Raw genomic sequence first — 17500 nt, 5'->3', positions numbered from 1 at the left:
TGTGTGTGTGTGTGTGTGTGATTCAGTATAGGAGCTCTGCATCATATCGTACCAGACAGGCGGAGTGTTGGGCTGAATACTAAACAGCAGGAAGCTCCTCTTCACACAGCACTAGTTCAGCCATATAGGACACACACACACACACACACACACACACACACACACACACACACACACACACACACACACACCGAAATGAACGCTCAAGCTTTTACATTTTTTATTTTTGCTTGTTAGTTTTTCACAGCTGCAGCTCATAACATCAATAGATTATTCTAATTATTATTATTGTATGTAATATTATTAGACCTTTAAAACCTGTACACCCACACACATATGTTTGTGTCTGTATCATTGTGAGGACCATTGTTCATTCAATACAACACTGAGCTCCTTATTCTTACCTGAATCTCATTAGAAACTTAAATATATAACCAAGTCTGAACTCTCAAACAGACTACCCAAAACACTTCCCAAACATTTTTGCAGCTGCTGGTTAACAGGAACAAAGGAGTAGCTGCACACTGCTCAATTGTTCCCAAAGCTTCTTAAATTCCACGTTGATATGACAAGATTTCAATTTTATTCCTTTTAAAGATGATTTTTGAAAAATGTCCTCACTTTCCAAAAGTTTCCTCACTTTCCTAAGCTGCCCAAGTGTTCAATTAAAGCCATCCAGGTCCAAAAAGTTCCTTACACTGCAAAAACTGTTCCTAATAATCTCCTCACTTCCGGAAAATGTTTTCATTAAAAATTGTCTTCTCTATCCCAAATGTCCTGACTTTCCTAAACTGTCCATACTTTCTACAAATGTCATCCATGTCCAAAAACGCCCTCATTTTAAGGGTTTAAAACACAGGTTGGTCCTCACAGTGGTAGAAACACACACACACACACACACACACACACACACACACACACACACACACACACACACACACACACACACACACACACACACACACACACACACACTCCCATGCAGAGGCAGAACGGGGACGCAGCATGTGTTCACACACATTGATGCATACACACACACACATGCATGCAGACACACTGATAAGTGAGGTTAGTACATGAGAATATGCACACACACACACACACACACACACTGACATAGATGCACACACACACTCAAACACACACATTTATGCAGGTACACACACACACACACAGTCATTCAGACACACACACTGGTGAGGTTAGTACATGGGAACACACACACACACACACACACAAACACACATTCATGCAGACACACACATACACTGGTGAGGTTGGTACATGGGAACACACACATACACACACACACATTATTGTGCAGCACACTCAGCTGTAAAGTTTCAGAGCCACTGAGGGTTTTTTTCTTTTTTCGGCTGAGCTCTTGACAGCTGAGCGCGCTCAGTAGAGTGGCGGCCTCAGATGCACTCGGCCTCGGTGTGCTGTGGGAACATAATGGGACTCGGCTGAGAGTTCAGGCGAGGCTGTCCAGAATTTACATTTATATTAACGCTGCATCAACACCACCCCCCCCACCCCCCCCCCCCCCCCACCACCACCCCCCATCACATCCTCCCCCGGCCCGCCGCCTCTCCCCCGCTGAGCCAGAGAGAAGCTCACAGAGCTGCTGCCTTCTTGTGATCATCATCATCATCAAACTGTTGTCTCAGTGTTGTCTCTCGAGCTCCTGGTGCTGCTTCAGAGTTATGTTGCTGTTTGCATTGAAATCCTCCCAGCAGGGCCCCTCCGAGTCTTACTGAGATTACTTCAGAATAAAGTGAGCTCTTGTGTTGTGTGGAAGTTTTCTGGTTGGAAAAGTAAACACTTATTTTTTGGCACATTTGCTTTTAGTTAACAGATGATGAAATACAGTAGAGACAAAGATCCCTGTTGTTGTAGCATGAAGTCATTCACGAAAAATGTTTGCTTTTATTTAACCAGGTGAAATCATACGGAGGTTAGCAACATTATTTTAAAGGGAGATGTGGTATTGTGGACTGATATTGTTGTGTTACTTCATTTTATTTATAGTGTTTTATGATCTCTGTTTGTTTTTGTATTTCATCATTCTTCATTTTTAATTCTTTATTTTTTCCCCCGTTAAGCACTTTGTAACTTTATCAAGAAAAGTGCATCATCTGCATATCTCTCTCTCCATCCATCCATCCATCTCTCTCTCTCTCTCTCTCTCTCTCTCTCTCTCTCTCTCTCTCTCTCTCTCTCTCTCTCTCCATCATCCATCTCTCTCTCTCTCTCTCTCTCTCTCTCTCTCTCTCTCTCTCTCTCTCTCTCTCTCTCTCTCTCTCTCTATCCATCCATCCATCCCTCTCTCTCTCCATCCATCATCCATCCCTCTCTCTCTCTCCATCCATCCATCCATCTCTCTCTCTCTCCATCCATCATCCATCCCTCTCTCTCTCTCTCCCTCCATCCATCCATCCATCTCTCTCTCTCTGTCTCTCTCTCATCCATCCATTACTCTCTCTCTCTCCATCCATCTCTCTCTCTCTCTCCATCTATCATATCTCTCTATCCATTTATCCATCTATCTATCTATCCATCCATCCTTCCATCTCTCTCTCTCTCCATCTATCATATCTCTCTATCCATTTATCCATCTATCCATCCATCCATCCATCTATCCATCTATCTATCCATCTATCCATCCATCCATCCATAAAATGAGCAGAAGTTAACTTTGTGTTACGTCTTGTTGTTCATATTGGAAACGACATCAGCTGCTGGTGTATTCGCTACTTTAAAAACCATAAAATGAAATTCTGTGGAAAGCGTTGAGATGAAAAAGCATATTAACAGTAATAATGTGGTGTGCTCACTGCGTCTGAACAGTTGGTTTCTGCTTAATCAGAAAGAAAAAAACCTACACTTCTGCTAATTGATGATTGTGGTTCCCTTTGCTCTCAAGTTCATATCTGGTGCAGTAGGAAAACGTCTTTTAAAAAACTATATCCTTCCAGAGTTAGAATAAATATGATGAATTCTGCAAAAGGCTTCTTTCATCCACAGCGTGTGTCTTGGTGTAATTATGGGTCATTTGCAGGCTTTACTGTGGGGTGACTGAAAGGTGAAGCTGTCGAATCTCTCTCTGGAGAACCAACGGACCGACTGGCTGAAATGTCACATTTGTAAATATCATTAAAAATGTGTAGCTGGTATTTGGCAAGTGTCAAAATGTCATTAGAAAAAATATAATTAGACATTTTAATGGAGACTAAAAAATGAAGTCGTAACAGATGTGCAGGTTTCAAGGCTAGAAAAAAGTCTGCACACTGTTGCTCCCAATGCAGACTATCACCATCTTAAATATAATACTTTTTTATAATATAGACATTTTTAGAATATAGAAGCACCTCTTTTTTTAACCTCCTGAGGACCCAAGCTTTTATAATGTCTCCTAGATATTTGGGACCTAAGCGTAGTTTTTTGAAATAATGTCCTTATTTAGGGCACACAATGACTTTATTTTACTGTATAACACAATTAATTCACCAGTGTATTTAGATATTTATTTCCTTACATTTACACCAACGATAATAAAGTCCCAATGAACTCTAATGTCTTGATTAGCAGTGTCGTAGCTTGTTGTTTTCTCTTAAATTGGTCAAATTTGTATCAAACTACAAACATTATTAAGCATAAATAAACCAAACTTTGGCTGCCATCTCATTTTTACACTGTATTGTGCTTTTGTGACCTCTAGGTGGCACTAAAACGTGTGTACGAACGAGGACAACAGGTCGAACATAAGCAGAATGAAGTTTAAGGTCCAGCTAACCCAAAATGTAATGTCCCCATAAGAGGACGCAGGGTTGCAGTTGGTGATTAGCATAAACCCGCCCCTGCTGCTGTAGAGGTATAAATACATTCAGCGCACACTACTACTACTACAGTCTACAGTTAGCCAGTTAGCTGAGTTAGCCGCTGAGCTAGCAGACGAGTTAGCCGCCGAGCTAGCGGCTGAGTTAGCCGTCGAGCTAGCTGCCGAGCTAACCACTGAGTTAGTAGCTGAGTTAGCCGCCGAGCTAGCCACCGAGCTAGCAGCCGAGTTAGCCGCCAAGCTAGCAGCTGAGTTAGCAACAGAAAGCTCTCAGACGTAGTGTCCATGTTTCTGGTAGAGGTGGTGACTTTGATTGACAGGTGACACTTGGTAGGGGGCGGGGTTTCAGCAGACTCAGTGGGCACTCTTTAATCATTCAAATTTGGCAGGGTGGTTAACAACACACTTTTCTGTGGCATGTCAAACTCAGAACACATATTTATTCTTACTTTACACGGACTTTAAATTCAATTATACCTGCATTGGGAGCTACAGTGTGTGGCTGCTGATACAGATTTAATTATTTGGTCCAACACCTGCTTTTTTATTCCAGATGTGTGCAACTATAACACAACTCTTTCAGTGTCCTGTTTGAGGAAACTTCAGCTGCTGTCAGACTTATTTTAAGTCTCAGAACAACCCGGTTAACTGCATATCTGTTTTATCATAAGCAGAGAGATTTGTGGGATTTGCTGCCTTTGCCTTGTGACATTGAAACTGTCTGTGAATCTGAAGTCAGTCGATTTGACATAAAAAAACAGAGAGCTTGCTTTAATATCCAGCAGAACTGAAACTTTTTCTGTGTCTCTGTGTTTGTTTTTTTGCAGATCATGAGTCTGGAAGAAGACTTCTGAAAGTATTCTCGCAATAAAGACTCTTCAGCTATACGAGGCCTGCAGCAGCTCGAGGTGGTGCCACACCGAGCGCCGACCAGGTACAACGTCACCATCAACTACTGGAAGTTTATAACAATAACTATTAATGAACCACGATATATAATTTCCATGACTTCCAAAAAGAAAGAAGAAAACCAACATCAATGATATAAAAAAGTAGAAAAGTTTAAAAAGGAACATACACATTAGCTGCCACTTAGCCTGTTTACATGGTTGCTATGAGACCTATGTGGTTGCTAAGCAGCAGATAGTTGATTCCTAAGGTGTTACTTTGTGTTTTTTATGGGGTTTAGGGTGGTTGCTAGGTGGTTGCTAGGCGGTTGATAGTTGATTCCTAAGGTGTTACTTTGTGGTTTTTATGGGCTTTAGGTGGTTGCTAGGTGGTTGCTAGGCGGTTGATAAGGGTTTCCAGACATTTGCTAGGTTTATAGAATTATGAACAAAGAATATAATTTCGTCATTTAGCTGTTTATAGCTTCACTGTGTTGATTTGTGTTGTATTTCTTCTGCAGATGGAGCTGAATTCGGTTGAAAAACGCCATCGAACAAGATCCAAAGGAGTCCGAGGTATGACGGCAGCCCCTAACTATCATATTTTGAAGTAAATTATTGAATAACCAAGAGAATAAAAAGACGAAATGTGTAAAAAAAACAAAAAAAAACAAGTATTTATTGAGACAAACCACTTTTTGACACTGCCTACAAATCATTGTTTAAAAAAGATAAGTGGGTGGTAAGAGGTAATGTTTTGGGTTTCAAATACAAATATCCCAACATTGAAAACAAAAGAACATTGTTCCATTAATTAAAGAACAAAAACTTTCCTTTGGCTGTTCTTACTTAGTCTTATATAATATTATTTTCTTAATCAGCAAACAACATACATCTGTATCTATTATTAATACTGATTACTTCACTTGAGCTTTAATAGCTTTGTGTTGATAATAAAAACCAGAGCAATCCGATACTAGTCTCCCCCCCCCCCCATTGGATATTAATACTATATAATAAAACATGATAATTGTAATCTAAATCACATATAAAATATTTAAACTCATGCATACTGCAAAGCATCTTAAACACTTTAGTAAATCATTTAACTAAAGTTTTCATCACAAATTCATGATTGATTTGTACATTAAGTCTATGCTAAATAGTTAATACTTGACTTTGACCGTGAATAAATGTTCATTTGAAGCCCACAGAAAGTAGATGTGTTAATTATTGTTGATAAACTTGCAGACTGTTGAAGTTATAACATTATTTCTATTTGTTCTGTGTTTGTCTGAAGCCGCCGTGGAAGCAGTAACACAGGAGTTATTCAGGTAGGTGAACCTCCGCTGGTCCACACTCATTAACCCTCCTGTTGTCCTTGAGTCAAGGGAGGAAGGAAGGAAGGAAGGGAGGGAGGGAGGAAGAAGGAAGGAAGGGATGGAAGAAGGAAGGATGGAAGGGAGGAAGGAAAGAAGGAAGGAAAGGAGGAAGGAAGGATGAATGGAAAGAAGGACAGAGGAAAGAAGGAAGTAAGGAGGAAAGAAGGAAGGAAGGACAGAGGAAAGAAGGAAGGGATGAAGGTAGGGGGAGGAAAGAAAGAGAGAAGGAGGGAGGGAAGAAGGAAGGAAAGGAAGGTAGGAGGGAAGGAAGTAAGGAGGGAGGGAGGGAGGGAGGAAAGGGCGAAGGAAGGAAGGAAAGGAGTAAGGAGGGATGGAGGAGGAAGGAAGGAAGGAAAGTAGTAAGGACGAAAAGAGGAAGGAATTTAGGAGAGAAGGAAGGAAGGAAGGAGTAGGGACAGAGGGAGGGAGGAAAGGCCGAATGAAGGAAGGAAGAAAGGAAGGAAGGAAAGGAGTAAGGAGGGAGGGACTAATAATTTTATTACTTTTTTATGTCTTTCTATAAATTCTTTTTGCATTACTGGAGAAAGAAAGCAGTAAAGCTGAATATCACTTCTACCTGTGTGTGTGTGAGAGAGAAGAAGAAGGTGGTGTTTCTGCTTCATTTAATCTCATTTAGTAAAAATGACAAATATTGGTGTGTGCAGCAGATTATGGTTGAACCCGGTTTGATCCAGGTCAGCGCTTTACTGTAAACAACATGTCCTGGTGGTGCCGTGTGAGCTCCTGAGCCGAGCAGCAGAAACCCCCCCCCCCCCCCCCCCCTGAATGATTCACCCTGAATTTGAGAAACAAGGGGCGGATGGATGGAGACGCTTTGAAGTAGAAATGACTGCAAATACTTAGAAATACTGTAAGCGTGTCTCGAGCAATTTCATATTTTCATCACAGTTGTGGACTAATCTGACTAATCTGGAGGGATAAACACATAAATTAATTTCTCATTGTGTTGTGATGTGGTGGGAAAAAAGGGAGGGAGGGGTTGGAAAAAAAAAAAAAGCATGTGGCGTGATATTAAAACTCATCATCTGTTCCAGCTCAGTGGGAATCAGAGCTGCGTTTTCTGCTGCTCCACAGATTTGAATTTTAACTTTTAAGAAGAGAGAGAAGGAAGGAAGGAAGGAAAGTAGTAAGGACGAAAAGAGGAAAAGAATTTAGGAGGGAAGGAAGGAAAGGAGTAAGGGGAGAGGGAGGGAGGAAAGGGTGAAAGAAGGAAGGAAAGGAGTAAGGAGGGATGGAGGAGGAAGGATGGAAGGAAGGAAGGAAGGAAAGTAGTGCGGACGAAAAGAGGAAGGAATTTAGGAGAGAAAGAAGAAAGGAAGGAGTAAGGAGGGAGGGAGGAAAGGCCGAATGAAGGAAGGAAGGAAGGAAAGGAGTAAAGGGGGATGAAGGGAGGAAAGGAGGAAGGAAGGAAGGAAGGAAGGAAGGAAAGGAGTAAAGGGGGATGGAAGGAGGAAAGGAGCAAGGAAGGAAAGGAGTAAGGAGGGAGGGAGGAAAGGCCGAATGAAGGAAGGAAGGAAGGAAGGAAAGGAGTAAGGAGGGATGGAGGAGGAAGGATGGCAGGAAGGAAGGAAGGAAAGTAGTAAGGACGAAAAGAGGAAGGAATTTAGGAGGGAAGGAAGGAAGGAGTAAGGGGAGAGGGAGGGAGGAAAGGGTGAAGGAAGGAAGGAAGGAAGGAAGGAAGGAAGGAAGGAAAAGAGTAAAGGGGGATGGAGGGAGGAAAGGAGGAAGGAAGGAAAGGAGTAAGGAGGGATGGAGGAAGAAGGATGGCAGGAAGGAAGGAAGGAAAGTAGTAAGGACGAAAAGAGGAAGGAATTTAGGAGAGAAGGAAGAAAGGAAGGAGTAAGGAGGGAGGGAGGAAAGGCCGCATGAAGGAAGGAAGGAAGGAAGGAAAAGAGTAAAGGGGGATGGAGAGAGGAAAGGAGGAAGGAAGGAAAGGAGTAAGGAGGGAGGGAGGGAGGGAGGAAAGGCCGAAGGAAGGAAGGAAGGAAAGGAGTAAGGAGGGATGGAGGAGGAAGGATGGCAGGAAGGAAGGAAGGAAGGAGTAAGGAGGGAGGGAGGAAAGGGCGAATGAAGGAAGGAAGGAAGGAAAGGAGTAAGCTGCGTTTTCTGCTGCTCCACAGATTTGAATTTTAACTTTTTAACTCCGGGGGGATTGGGAACTAGTCCTGGTCCAAAAGTCCCAGAGGTGGTGCTGGTTGGTTTGCCCAGAAGCTCTGACGGAGCCGAGGCACCTTGATAATGTCGCAGCCAAGTCGACAGAAGGAGAGAAAAAAAGAAAGAGTCGCTCCTTCTCCTCCTTCTCCTCCTTTCCTTCCTTCCTTCTCAAAGTGGTGCAGTCCCACCTGGATTAAACCTTTTAGAAAACAGGTCACAAACATGTAGAGTAAAAAAAAGAAGAGGATGAGTAATTATCCAAAAGAGCTGAACAAACAGGAGGAAATGCTGCATCTATTAGGGACTATTTTAAGCAGCGGATGAATCTACACTGGGTTACTACTACACCCTTGTGTTTTGACTGTTCCTTCTTTCCTTCCTTCCTTCTTTCCTCCCTTCCTCCCTTCCTCCCTTCCTCTTTTCCTTTCTCCCTCCTCCCTTCCTTCCTTCCTTCCTTCCTTATTTCCTCCTTCCATCCTTCCTTTTCCTCCTCCCTTTCTTCTTTCCCTTCCTCCTCACTTTACTTTCTCCTTCCCTCCTTCCTTCTTTTCTCCCTCCCTCCCTCCTACCTTCCTTCCTTTCTTCCTCCCTCCTTTCCTTCCTTCCTCCCTCCCTCCCTTCCGTCGTTAATAGGCAAGGCAAGGCAGCTTTATTTACATAGCTTCTTTCCTCCTTCCTTCCTTCCTTTTTTCCTTTCCTTCCTTCCTTCCTTCCTCCGTCCTTCCTTCCTTTTTTTCCTTTCCTCCCTTCCTTCCTTCCTCCTTCCTTCCCTCCTTCCTTCCTTCCTTCCTTCATTCCTCCATCCTTCCTTCTTCCTCCATTCCTTCCTTGACTCGAGGACAACAGGAGGGTTAATAGATTAATTCATTGTACCAAGATGGAAAACCAACTTAGTCAACCAGACTCAACAACAAAAGTTTAAAAGAAATCCTCTTTTTGTGTTGAAGTGTTGAGATAATTGAGCTCCTCTCTGCAGCTCCTCCTCTTGTGTGAGTCAGATCCCTGCGCTGAAATTAAGAAAATAAAACTCCAGAAACATCCAGAAAGAAACACAATGATTCAGTTGCTTTGGAAACAAATGAAAGTGTCTCACCAAGGAAGGAAAAGTAGATTAAAGTTTTAGGAAAAGTCAAATAATTGTAAAGTACACACACACACACTAACACACACTCACACACACGCACACACACACACACACACACACACACACACACACACACACACACACACACACACACACACACACACACACACACCCCTGAGATCAATAAGGCAACACTATCAGTCTCTGCTGAGCCGCCTCACCTTGAACAAACCTCCTCTTCATTCTGTCGCCTCCTCCTCTTTTTCTTCCCTCACTTCAATCCTGATTTCTCCTCCATCTCCTCCTCCTCCTCCATCCCCTCCTCCATCTCCTCCTCCTCCTCTCTCATTTCTCTTTCTTTACATTTCTTAATCTTTCACCAGCTTTTCCACCCATTTCTCCTCTTCCTTCTCCTTCCCTTCCACCTCTTTTACAGCTCCTTCTTCTTCCATGTCCTCTTCTTCTTCTTCTACTTCTTTTTCTTCCCCCACTTCATCCTGATTCCTCCTCCATCTCCTCCACCTTTCTGCTCATCTCTTACTACTTTTCTTGTAGTCTTCCACCACCTTTTCCCCACCTGTTCCTCCTCTTCTTCTTTCTCCTCCGCTTCTACTTTCCCTCTCCCTCCCTCACACATCCTCCTCTTCTTCCTCCATCCCTTCTTATTCCTTCTCTTTTTCTTCCCCCACTTCATCCCTGCTTCTTCCTCCTTACCCTGCTGTTACCCATCGTCCTCCATCTCCTCATCCTCCTCATCCTCCTCTCCATCTTTCTATTTTTCTGACAGCCTTTCACCACTTTTTTCCCCTACCTATTCCTCCTCTTCTTCCTTCTCCTCCCATCCACTTTTCCTGTACTTCTTTCCCTCTCTCTTCTTCCACACGCTCTTCTTCCCCCTTCACTTCATCCCTGCTTCTTCTTCCTTACCCCCCTCTTACCCACCTTCCTCCATTTCCCCCTCCTCTCCCTCTTCTTCCTCATCCTCCTCTCCTTCCTCCACCCCTTCATACTCCTCTTCTTCCACCACTTCATCCCTGCTTCTTCCTCCTTACCCCGCTCTTAAACACCTTCTTCAATCTCCTCGTCCTCCTCGCCATCTTTCTATTTTTCTTCCAGCCTTTCACCACTTTTTTCCCTCTTCTTCCTTCTCCTCCTTCTTCCTCTTTTCCTGTACTTCTTTCCCCCTCCCTCTTCTTCCACCTTAGCCTGCTTTTACCCACCATTTCCTCCTGCTCTCTCTCTTTCTACTTTTCTTCCATTCATCATACTATCTTTCCCCCTCTTATTCTCCTCTTCTTCTTTCTCTTCTCTCTTTTCCTCTACTTCTTTACAGCTCCCTTTTTACCCACCATCCTCAATCTCTTCCTCCTCTCCCTCTCTCTCTTTCTACTTTTCTTCCAGTCCTCCACCACCTTTTCCCTTCCCATTCCTCCTCTCTTCTTCCTTCTCCTCTCTCTTTCCCTCTCCCTCTTCTTCCTCATCCTCCTCTTCTTCCTCCATCCCTTCATACTCCTCTTCTTGTACCACTTCATCCCTGCTTCTTCCTCTGTCTTTTCTTCCATTCATCATACCACCGTTCCCCCTCTTATTCTCCTCTTCTTCCTTCCACTCTTCTTCCTTCTCCTCTCTCTTTCCCTCTACTTCTTTACAGCTCCCTTTTTACCCACCCTCCTCAATCTCTTCCTCCTCTCTCCTCTCTCTTTCTACTTTTCTTCCAGTCTTCCACTACCTTTTCCCTTCCTCATCCTCCTCTTCTTCCTTCTCCTCTCTCTTTCTATCTCCCACTTCTTCCCATTCCTCCTCTCTTCTTCCTTCTCCTCTCTCTTTCCCTCTCCCTCTTCTTCCTCATCCTCCTCTTCTTCCTTATCCTCCTCTTCTCCCTCCTCTTGCTGCCTGCACTCGTGATGTTACAGCCTCTCTGTCTTTCGTGCTCGGCCTGCAGTGAAGGAGTATATAGATCAGGTGGATGAGGTGATGATGGGTGGAGGGTGGGTGGAGCTCTGCGCTGTGGGGGTCAGAGGTCGCGGGCGTGGATTCCCTGGAGCCAGGCGGTGTGCGTTGGCCGGCGGTCTGTGCGTCTTCGGGGCAGAGCAGCATGAAAGCTGCAGCAGAGTGACTCAGAGCTCGGGAGAGTTGAGCTGCCGACTGCAGCCACGAAAAACACATCGAGACAAAAATACTTCAAGCTGCTGCTGCGTGAGACGTGTTTATCTTCTCTAAATTAAGGCCAAACACATTTAGAAGTAATGTTGAAAGTTCATTCTCTATCCTCAGCATTTTCAGGTCATTTTATTATAAGTTTGCCACTACACCAACAATAATAGAACAAGACTAAAGGCGATGTTTGCTGAGCCTGTTTCAGATTACAGGCAGGGGCAAAAACTTCTCATTCAATCAGTATTATAGAGGGAGAAAGAAGGAAGGAAGGGAGGGAGAAAGGAAGGAAGTAAAAGAGAACAGAAGAAAGAAGGAAGGGTGGAGGAAAGAAAGAGGGAAGGAAGGGAGGGAGAAGGAAGGAACAGTCAAAACAGACGGGGTCAATTTGAACCGGGAGGACAACAGGAAGGTTAACCCTCCTGTTGTCCTCGAGTCAAGCAAGGAAGGAGGAAAGAAGGAAGGAAGGAAGAAGGAAGGAAAGGAGGGAGGGAAGGAAAGGAGAAAGAAAGGAAGGAAAGGAGAAAGAAATACAGGAAGGAAGGAAGAAGGAAAGAAGGAAAGGAGGGAGGGAAGGAAAGGAGAAAGGAAGGAAGGAAGGAAGAAGGAAGGAAATGGGGGAGGGAAGAAGGAAAGAAAGGAGGAAAGAAGGAAGGAAAGAAGGACAGAAGAAAGAAGGAAGGGAGCGAGGAAGGAAGGAAGGAAGGAAGGAAGGAAGTAACAGTCAAACCAGACGGGGTCAATTTGACCCGGGAGGACGACAGAAACTAATGAATGAAAAACACACATCCAGACTTAACGATGCGTTCAGGTTCATCTGTTGCATCGTGAACTACAGTACTGTTAATGTTAATGTTAATGTTAGTGAAGCTCTTGCTCTGTGTGTTTCATCCTCAGCTGTCCGACCCCCGGCTGTGATGGCAGCGGTCACGTCAGCGGGAAGTACGCCAGACACCGCAGGTATGAACCAACTGCTCCACATGTTTTATACATTATTAACAGAAGTGATGTCCAAGTGTCGCTGGAGGTATTTCTCTAAGTGGGTGATTAGTTTTTTTGGATTTTAGTAAAGAAGTGGAGATGCAGCTGTGCCGTTTCATTCTGGTGCTGTTTGGTTTCTTTTTCCTCTGATGATGCTTCGACTCTTTTTATTGCTGCTTCACTTAAAGTCTTTTAACCTTCCTGTTGTCCTCTTGACCCCGTCTGTTTTGACTGTTCCTTCTTTCCTTCCTTCCTTCCTTCCTTCCTTCCTTCCTTCTTTCCTCCCTCTCTCCTTCTCTCTTTCTTTCCTCCCCATTACCTTCCTTCTTTCCGCCGTCCTCCCCCCCCTCCCTTCCTTCCTTCCTTCCTCCCTTCATTCCTCCCTCTCTCCTTCTCTCTTTCTTTCCTCCCCATTACCTTTTTTCCTTCCTTCCTCCCTTCCTTCTTTCTGCCGTCCTTCCTTCTTTCCTTTCTCCCTTCCTCCCTCCCTCCTTTCCTTACTTCTTCCTCCCTCCTTTCCTTCCTTCCTTCCTTCCTTCTTCCTCCCTCCTTTCCTTCCTTCCTTCCTTTCCTTCCTTTCCTTCCTCCCTTCTTTCCTCCCTCTCTCCTTCTCTCTTTCTTTCCTCCCCATTACCTTCCTCCCTCCCTCCTTTCTTTCCTTCCTTCCTCCCTCCCTCCTTTCCTTCCTTCCTTTCCTTCCTTCTTCCTCCCTCCTTTCCTTCCTTCCTTCCTTTCTTCTTTCCTTCCTTCCTTTCCTTCCTCCCTTCTTTCCTCCCTCTCTCCTTCTCTCTTTCTTTCCTCCCCATTACCTACCTTCCTTCCTTCCTTCCCTCCCTTCTTTCCTCCCTCTCTCCTTCTCTCTTTCTTTCCTCCCCATTACCTACCTTCCTTCCTTCCTTTCCTTCCTTCTTCCTCCCTCCTTTCCTTCCTTCCTTCCTTCCTCCCTTCTTTCCTCCCTCTCTCCTTCTCTCTTTCTTTCTTCCCCATTACCTTCCTTCCTTCCTTTCCTCCCTTCTTTCCTCCCTCTCTCCTTCTCTCTTTCTTTCCTCCCCATTACCTTCCTTCCTTCTTTCCTTCCTTCCTTCCTCCCTTCCTTCCCCCCCCCCCCCCCCTCCCTTCTTTCCTTCCTTCCTCCCTTCCTTCCTTGACCAGAGGACAACAGGAGGGTTAAATCTTATAATTATATGACTCTTAGAAGTCTCGGAGGAGCATTTCTGAAGTTTGCTGATATATTGTTTAGTCAAGTTTGCATCACCTACTCAGTCCTGCTGACATTTACAGTCGGGGTGAGTCAGAGTCTCTGTAGGTCGCTCATGTTGGCACAGAAAAAAAAGTGGATGTATGTGAAGCTAAAAGCAGCATCAGGAGGAGAAAAGACTGTCTAAGGCTTGAGAAAACTTTGGTGTTCATTATCACAAGTTTTTAAAGTGTGTTTTCTCCTAATTGTTGAAGAGTCCGCTACCTTCCCAGCCAAGAACATCAGATTCTGAGATTTTTCTGATTTCTTTAAAAAGGATTCTTTGGGAATATTTTCCATTAAAATCTACTTTTAAATTAATTCAATTTCAAAGTTGCGTCTCGCTGCATTTTAATCAGCTTGTTAAGTTTCCCGGGTTGCAGTTTCTCCGGCATTTCAAATAACTCGGCTCCATTCAGTGGGATTTAATAAGAGACGATAAATTCAATACAGAGCTCAGAAATGTCTCACTGACATTTGATCTTCCAAAGCCCGGATTTATCTTTCTTATAGAGTTTTATATGACAGGGACAGCTGACCTAGCAGGCAGGGTTGTATCTGAAACTGAGGACGAACAGGTCATGTCTTATTTCATTTGATGTCGTACTTTTTCTGGGATTTTGTGAAGTTTGAACAACCTGACAAAGAGTTTAGATACAGTGACACACAAGCTTATTTTAAGGCTTATTCTGATATTTAATGTGATATTTTTAGATGCAAAGGTAATACATATATGACTACCAATCATTTCTTTTTCTGAAGCAGTATTTACAGTAGATAATCATGTAGTGAGACATTTAACCCTCTTGTTGTCTTTTAGTCAACGGTGCAACTTTTGTCCTGGTTTTATTATTATGCTTATTATGACTATGATTATGATTATTAACCTTTATTTTATCTACAAAGACAATTACCATAATTACAGGTATATAGTTAACATTACAATGATGACAATTGGTTAAAACAAGGTCTGAAATAAGGCTTTTGAACAGCTGTAGTGTTGGGAAATAATGTAATTTTAAGGCAGGTTTGACTGAATTATCACCCGATTCTGTGTTAGACCCTTTTTAGCTAACTTCATCCCAACTTATTACAGCTGGTTTTACACTGTAAATTGTTTAAGTTGTAAATTATGGTCAATGGCCTCATTTAAATTGAATTGAATGAAATTGACCCTTTTGTCCTCCCAGGTCAAAATTGACCCAGTCTGGTTTTATTATGATGATTAGTATGACTATGATTATGATTATTAACCTTTATTTTATCTACAAAGAAAGTTACCATAATTACAGGTATACAGAGAAGATTATAATGAAGTTTAAAACATTGCAACCAGTTAAAACAAGGTCTGAAATAAGGCTGTAGTGTTGGAAAATAATTTAATTTTAAGGCAGGTTTGACTGTTTTTAAGCACAAATGTATAAATTATCACCCAATTCTGTGTTAGACCTTTTTTGTAGCTAACTTCATCCCAACTTATAACAGCTGGTTTTACACATATTCTTGTAAATTATTGTCAATGGCCTTATTTCAATTGACCCAAGAGGACAAACGGAGGGATAACTAAACATTTATATGAACAAATTGAAAAATAAAACGTCTAATAAATATCAAAGCAAACGGTCCTTCAAACGTCTCACTCAGCAGCTCAGAAACCGAATTGTACCAATAATAAATAAGTCAAACGTCACGGTTCCAGAGCTCCTCGATCGGTAGGTCACAGCCTCCAGCTCCGCTCTGTCACAGGGCCGCAGATAGAAAACCAATCAGGCTGAAGTCCCCGAGTCACACCGACCGATGGCTCTCTGTCTGTCTGTCTGTCTGTCCGTCCTGCAGTACAACCCCCCCCGGGCTGACGGGCTGATGGGTTCTGCTTCAGATCTCGGTCGCTTTCCGAAATGGTGAATTACCAACAAATGTAGGGGGTCTCTGCAGGAAAAACTGTCTCTCTCCAGAAGTCATTTCAGCTCCTGTCCAATGTAGAAATCTTAGTTTTTTTGGGGGTAAAACTGCAAGAAGAGCTTCAGCTATATGCCAATCAAGGGAATTTATTCTGATGTTTTCATTCGCTTCTGACTCATTTTTTTTTTACTCGCTGATTATTCGGCACAAATTGAAAACTCTCTCTAAAACTCTAAATTTTGCAAAAAAAGCTGTTGGACTATGCATCAAAGCGAGTGCTGCATGGAGGTATAAAAGTGGACCACACAAAGGTTTTCACTCAGAGAAAGAGAAAAAAAAAATCATTTGAAGCTTGTGAATATGAAGCAATGGAGGATAGAAATCAAAGCATTCTCCATTATTTAGGTAAAACAGAGAAAAATCAGATTTAGACACCCATTATGAAATCAAAGCACTGGTTGAGAAGTTTCGAGGTTATTTTGGAGCAGCGTCTCCATGGTATTGTTTTCAGTGTGTGTGTGTGTGTGTGTGTGTGTGTGTGTGTGTGTGTGAGTGTGTGTGGGAGGGTTGGCGTATACTGTAGAGGTTGCACAGCTCAGGACAGCGGTGGTTTGACGCCTGAGGTAACAGAAGAGATAATGAGAAGGGCAGGATGGCAAATCGCTGGCAGAGCAGACTGATGGTGCCGCAAAGGGCAAAGAAACCCTCTGCAGAAGTATACCTCGTCCAACTCTAAAAATATTCACTATAAAATGATAAAAATAAAGAAATCCACACCATTATAGAGATGATAATCGAGATCTAATGTCCATTTTTTTAACCCTCCTGTTGTCCTCAGGTCAAGGAAGGACAGAAGGAAGGAAAGGAGTAAGGATGAAAAGAGGAAGGAATTTAGGAGAGAAGGAAGGAAGAAAGGAGGCAGTTAGGAGGAATGGAAGGAGGAAAGGGTGAAGGAAAGAAAGGAGTAAGGAGGGATGGAGGGAGGAAAGGAGTAAAGATGAAAAGAGGAAGGAATTTAGGAGAGAAGGAAGGAAGGAAGGAAGGAAGGAAAGTAGTAAGAATGAAAAGAGGAAGGAATTTAGGAGACAAGGAAGGAGGGAGGAAAGGACAAAGTAAGGAAGGAAGGAAGGAAGGAAGGAAGGGAAGGAAGGATGGAAGGAGGAGGAAGCAAAGAAAGAGGGGAGGAGGGGAAGAAGGAAGGAAAAAATAAAGAAAGAGGGAAGAAGGAAGGAAAGAAGGAACAGTCAAAAGAGAGATGGGGTCAATTTGACCCGGAGAGGACGACAGCAGGGTTAAAGGATTACATATAAAGTTTTATGGGAAGACTTTAAATCTTTTACTTCCCTCCTCTATAATGATGATATATATTTTTTATTATATTATTATCTTGTTGTAGTGACCTGTAACCCCCACTGTTGGTATTAAAGATGTTTTTTTTGGCTTTTGATCATATGTGAGATTGTTTTGGAAGAGTCTGCGGAGTCTGTCAGTGAACCGCTCCACTCTACTTCTTGGGGAGAACCAAAAAAAAAAAAAAAAAAAAAAAAAAGTCCCCGAAAAACAAAGATCTGAAAAGCTAAATCCCCAAAAGCCAAACAAACACAAAGAAAACACAAAAGCACAGACCTTCAAAATCTACAGTACAACCCCACCCCCCTCACCCCCCCTCCACCCCCCCAAAAAATCCCCAAAACCAAACATAAAAACATCTGTTATCCCAAAATCCAAAAAGCTAAAATTCACTTCACACAAAGCAGAACCCCCCCCCCCCCCCCCCAAATATAAATAAATATAAAGTAAAGAAAAGTCCAAAGTCTAAATCCACAAAACAAACAAAACAAAAAATCTAAACCCTGAACA

At 43.0% G+C, this 17500-nt stretch overlaps 1 protein-coding gene across 1 annotated transcript in view; it reads left to right on the top strand.

Moving 5' to 3' along the window:
* The first annotated feature begins 5246 nt into the window (after positions 1-5246).
* The window catches only part of myt1la (myelin transcription factor 1-like, a), a 78200-nt gene continuing 65946 nt past the window's right edge, over positions 5247-17500 (top strand). The window contains exons 1-3 of the mRNA XM_053337457.1: positions 5247-5301; positions 6026-6059; positions 12418-12480. Of these exons, the coding sequence (XP_053193432.1) occupies positions 5247-5301; positions 6026-6059; positions 12418-12480 (152 nt within the window). The remainder of the gene's footprint in view (positions 5302-6025; positions 6060-12417; positions 12481-17500) is intronic.

The sequence above is a fragment of the Scomber japonicus genome, chromosome 17, assembly GCF_027409825.1.
Source record: "Scomber japonicus isolate fScoJap1 chromosome 17, fScoJap1.pri, whole genome shotgun sequence".
NCBI lineage: Eukaryota > Metazoa > Chordata > Actinopteri > Scombriformes > Scombridae > Scomber > Scomber japonicus.
This window is presented reverse-complemented; position numbering and strand designations above follow the sequence as displayed.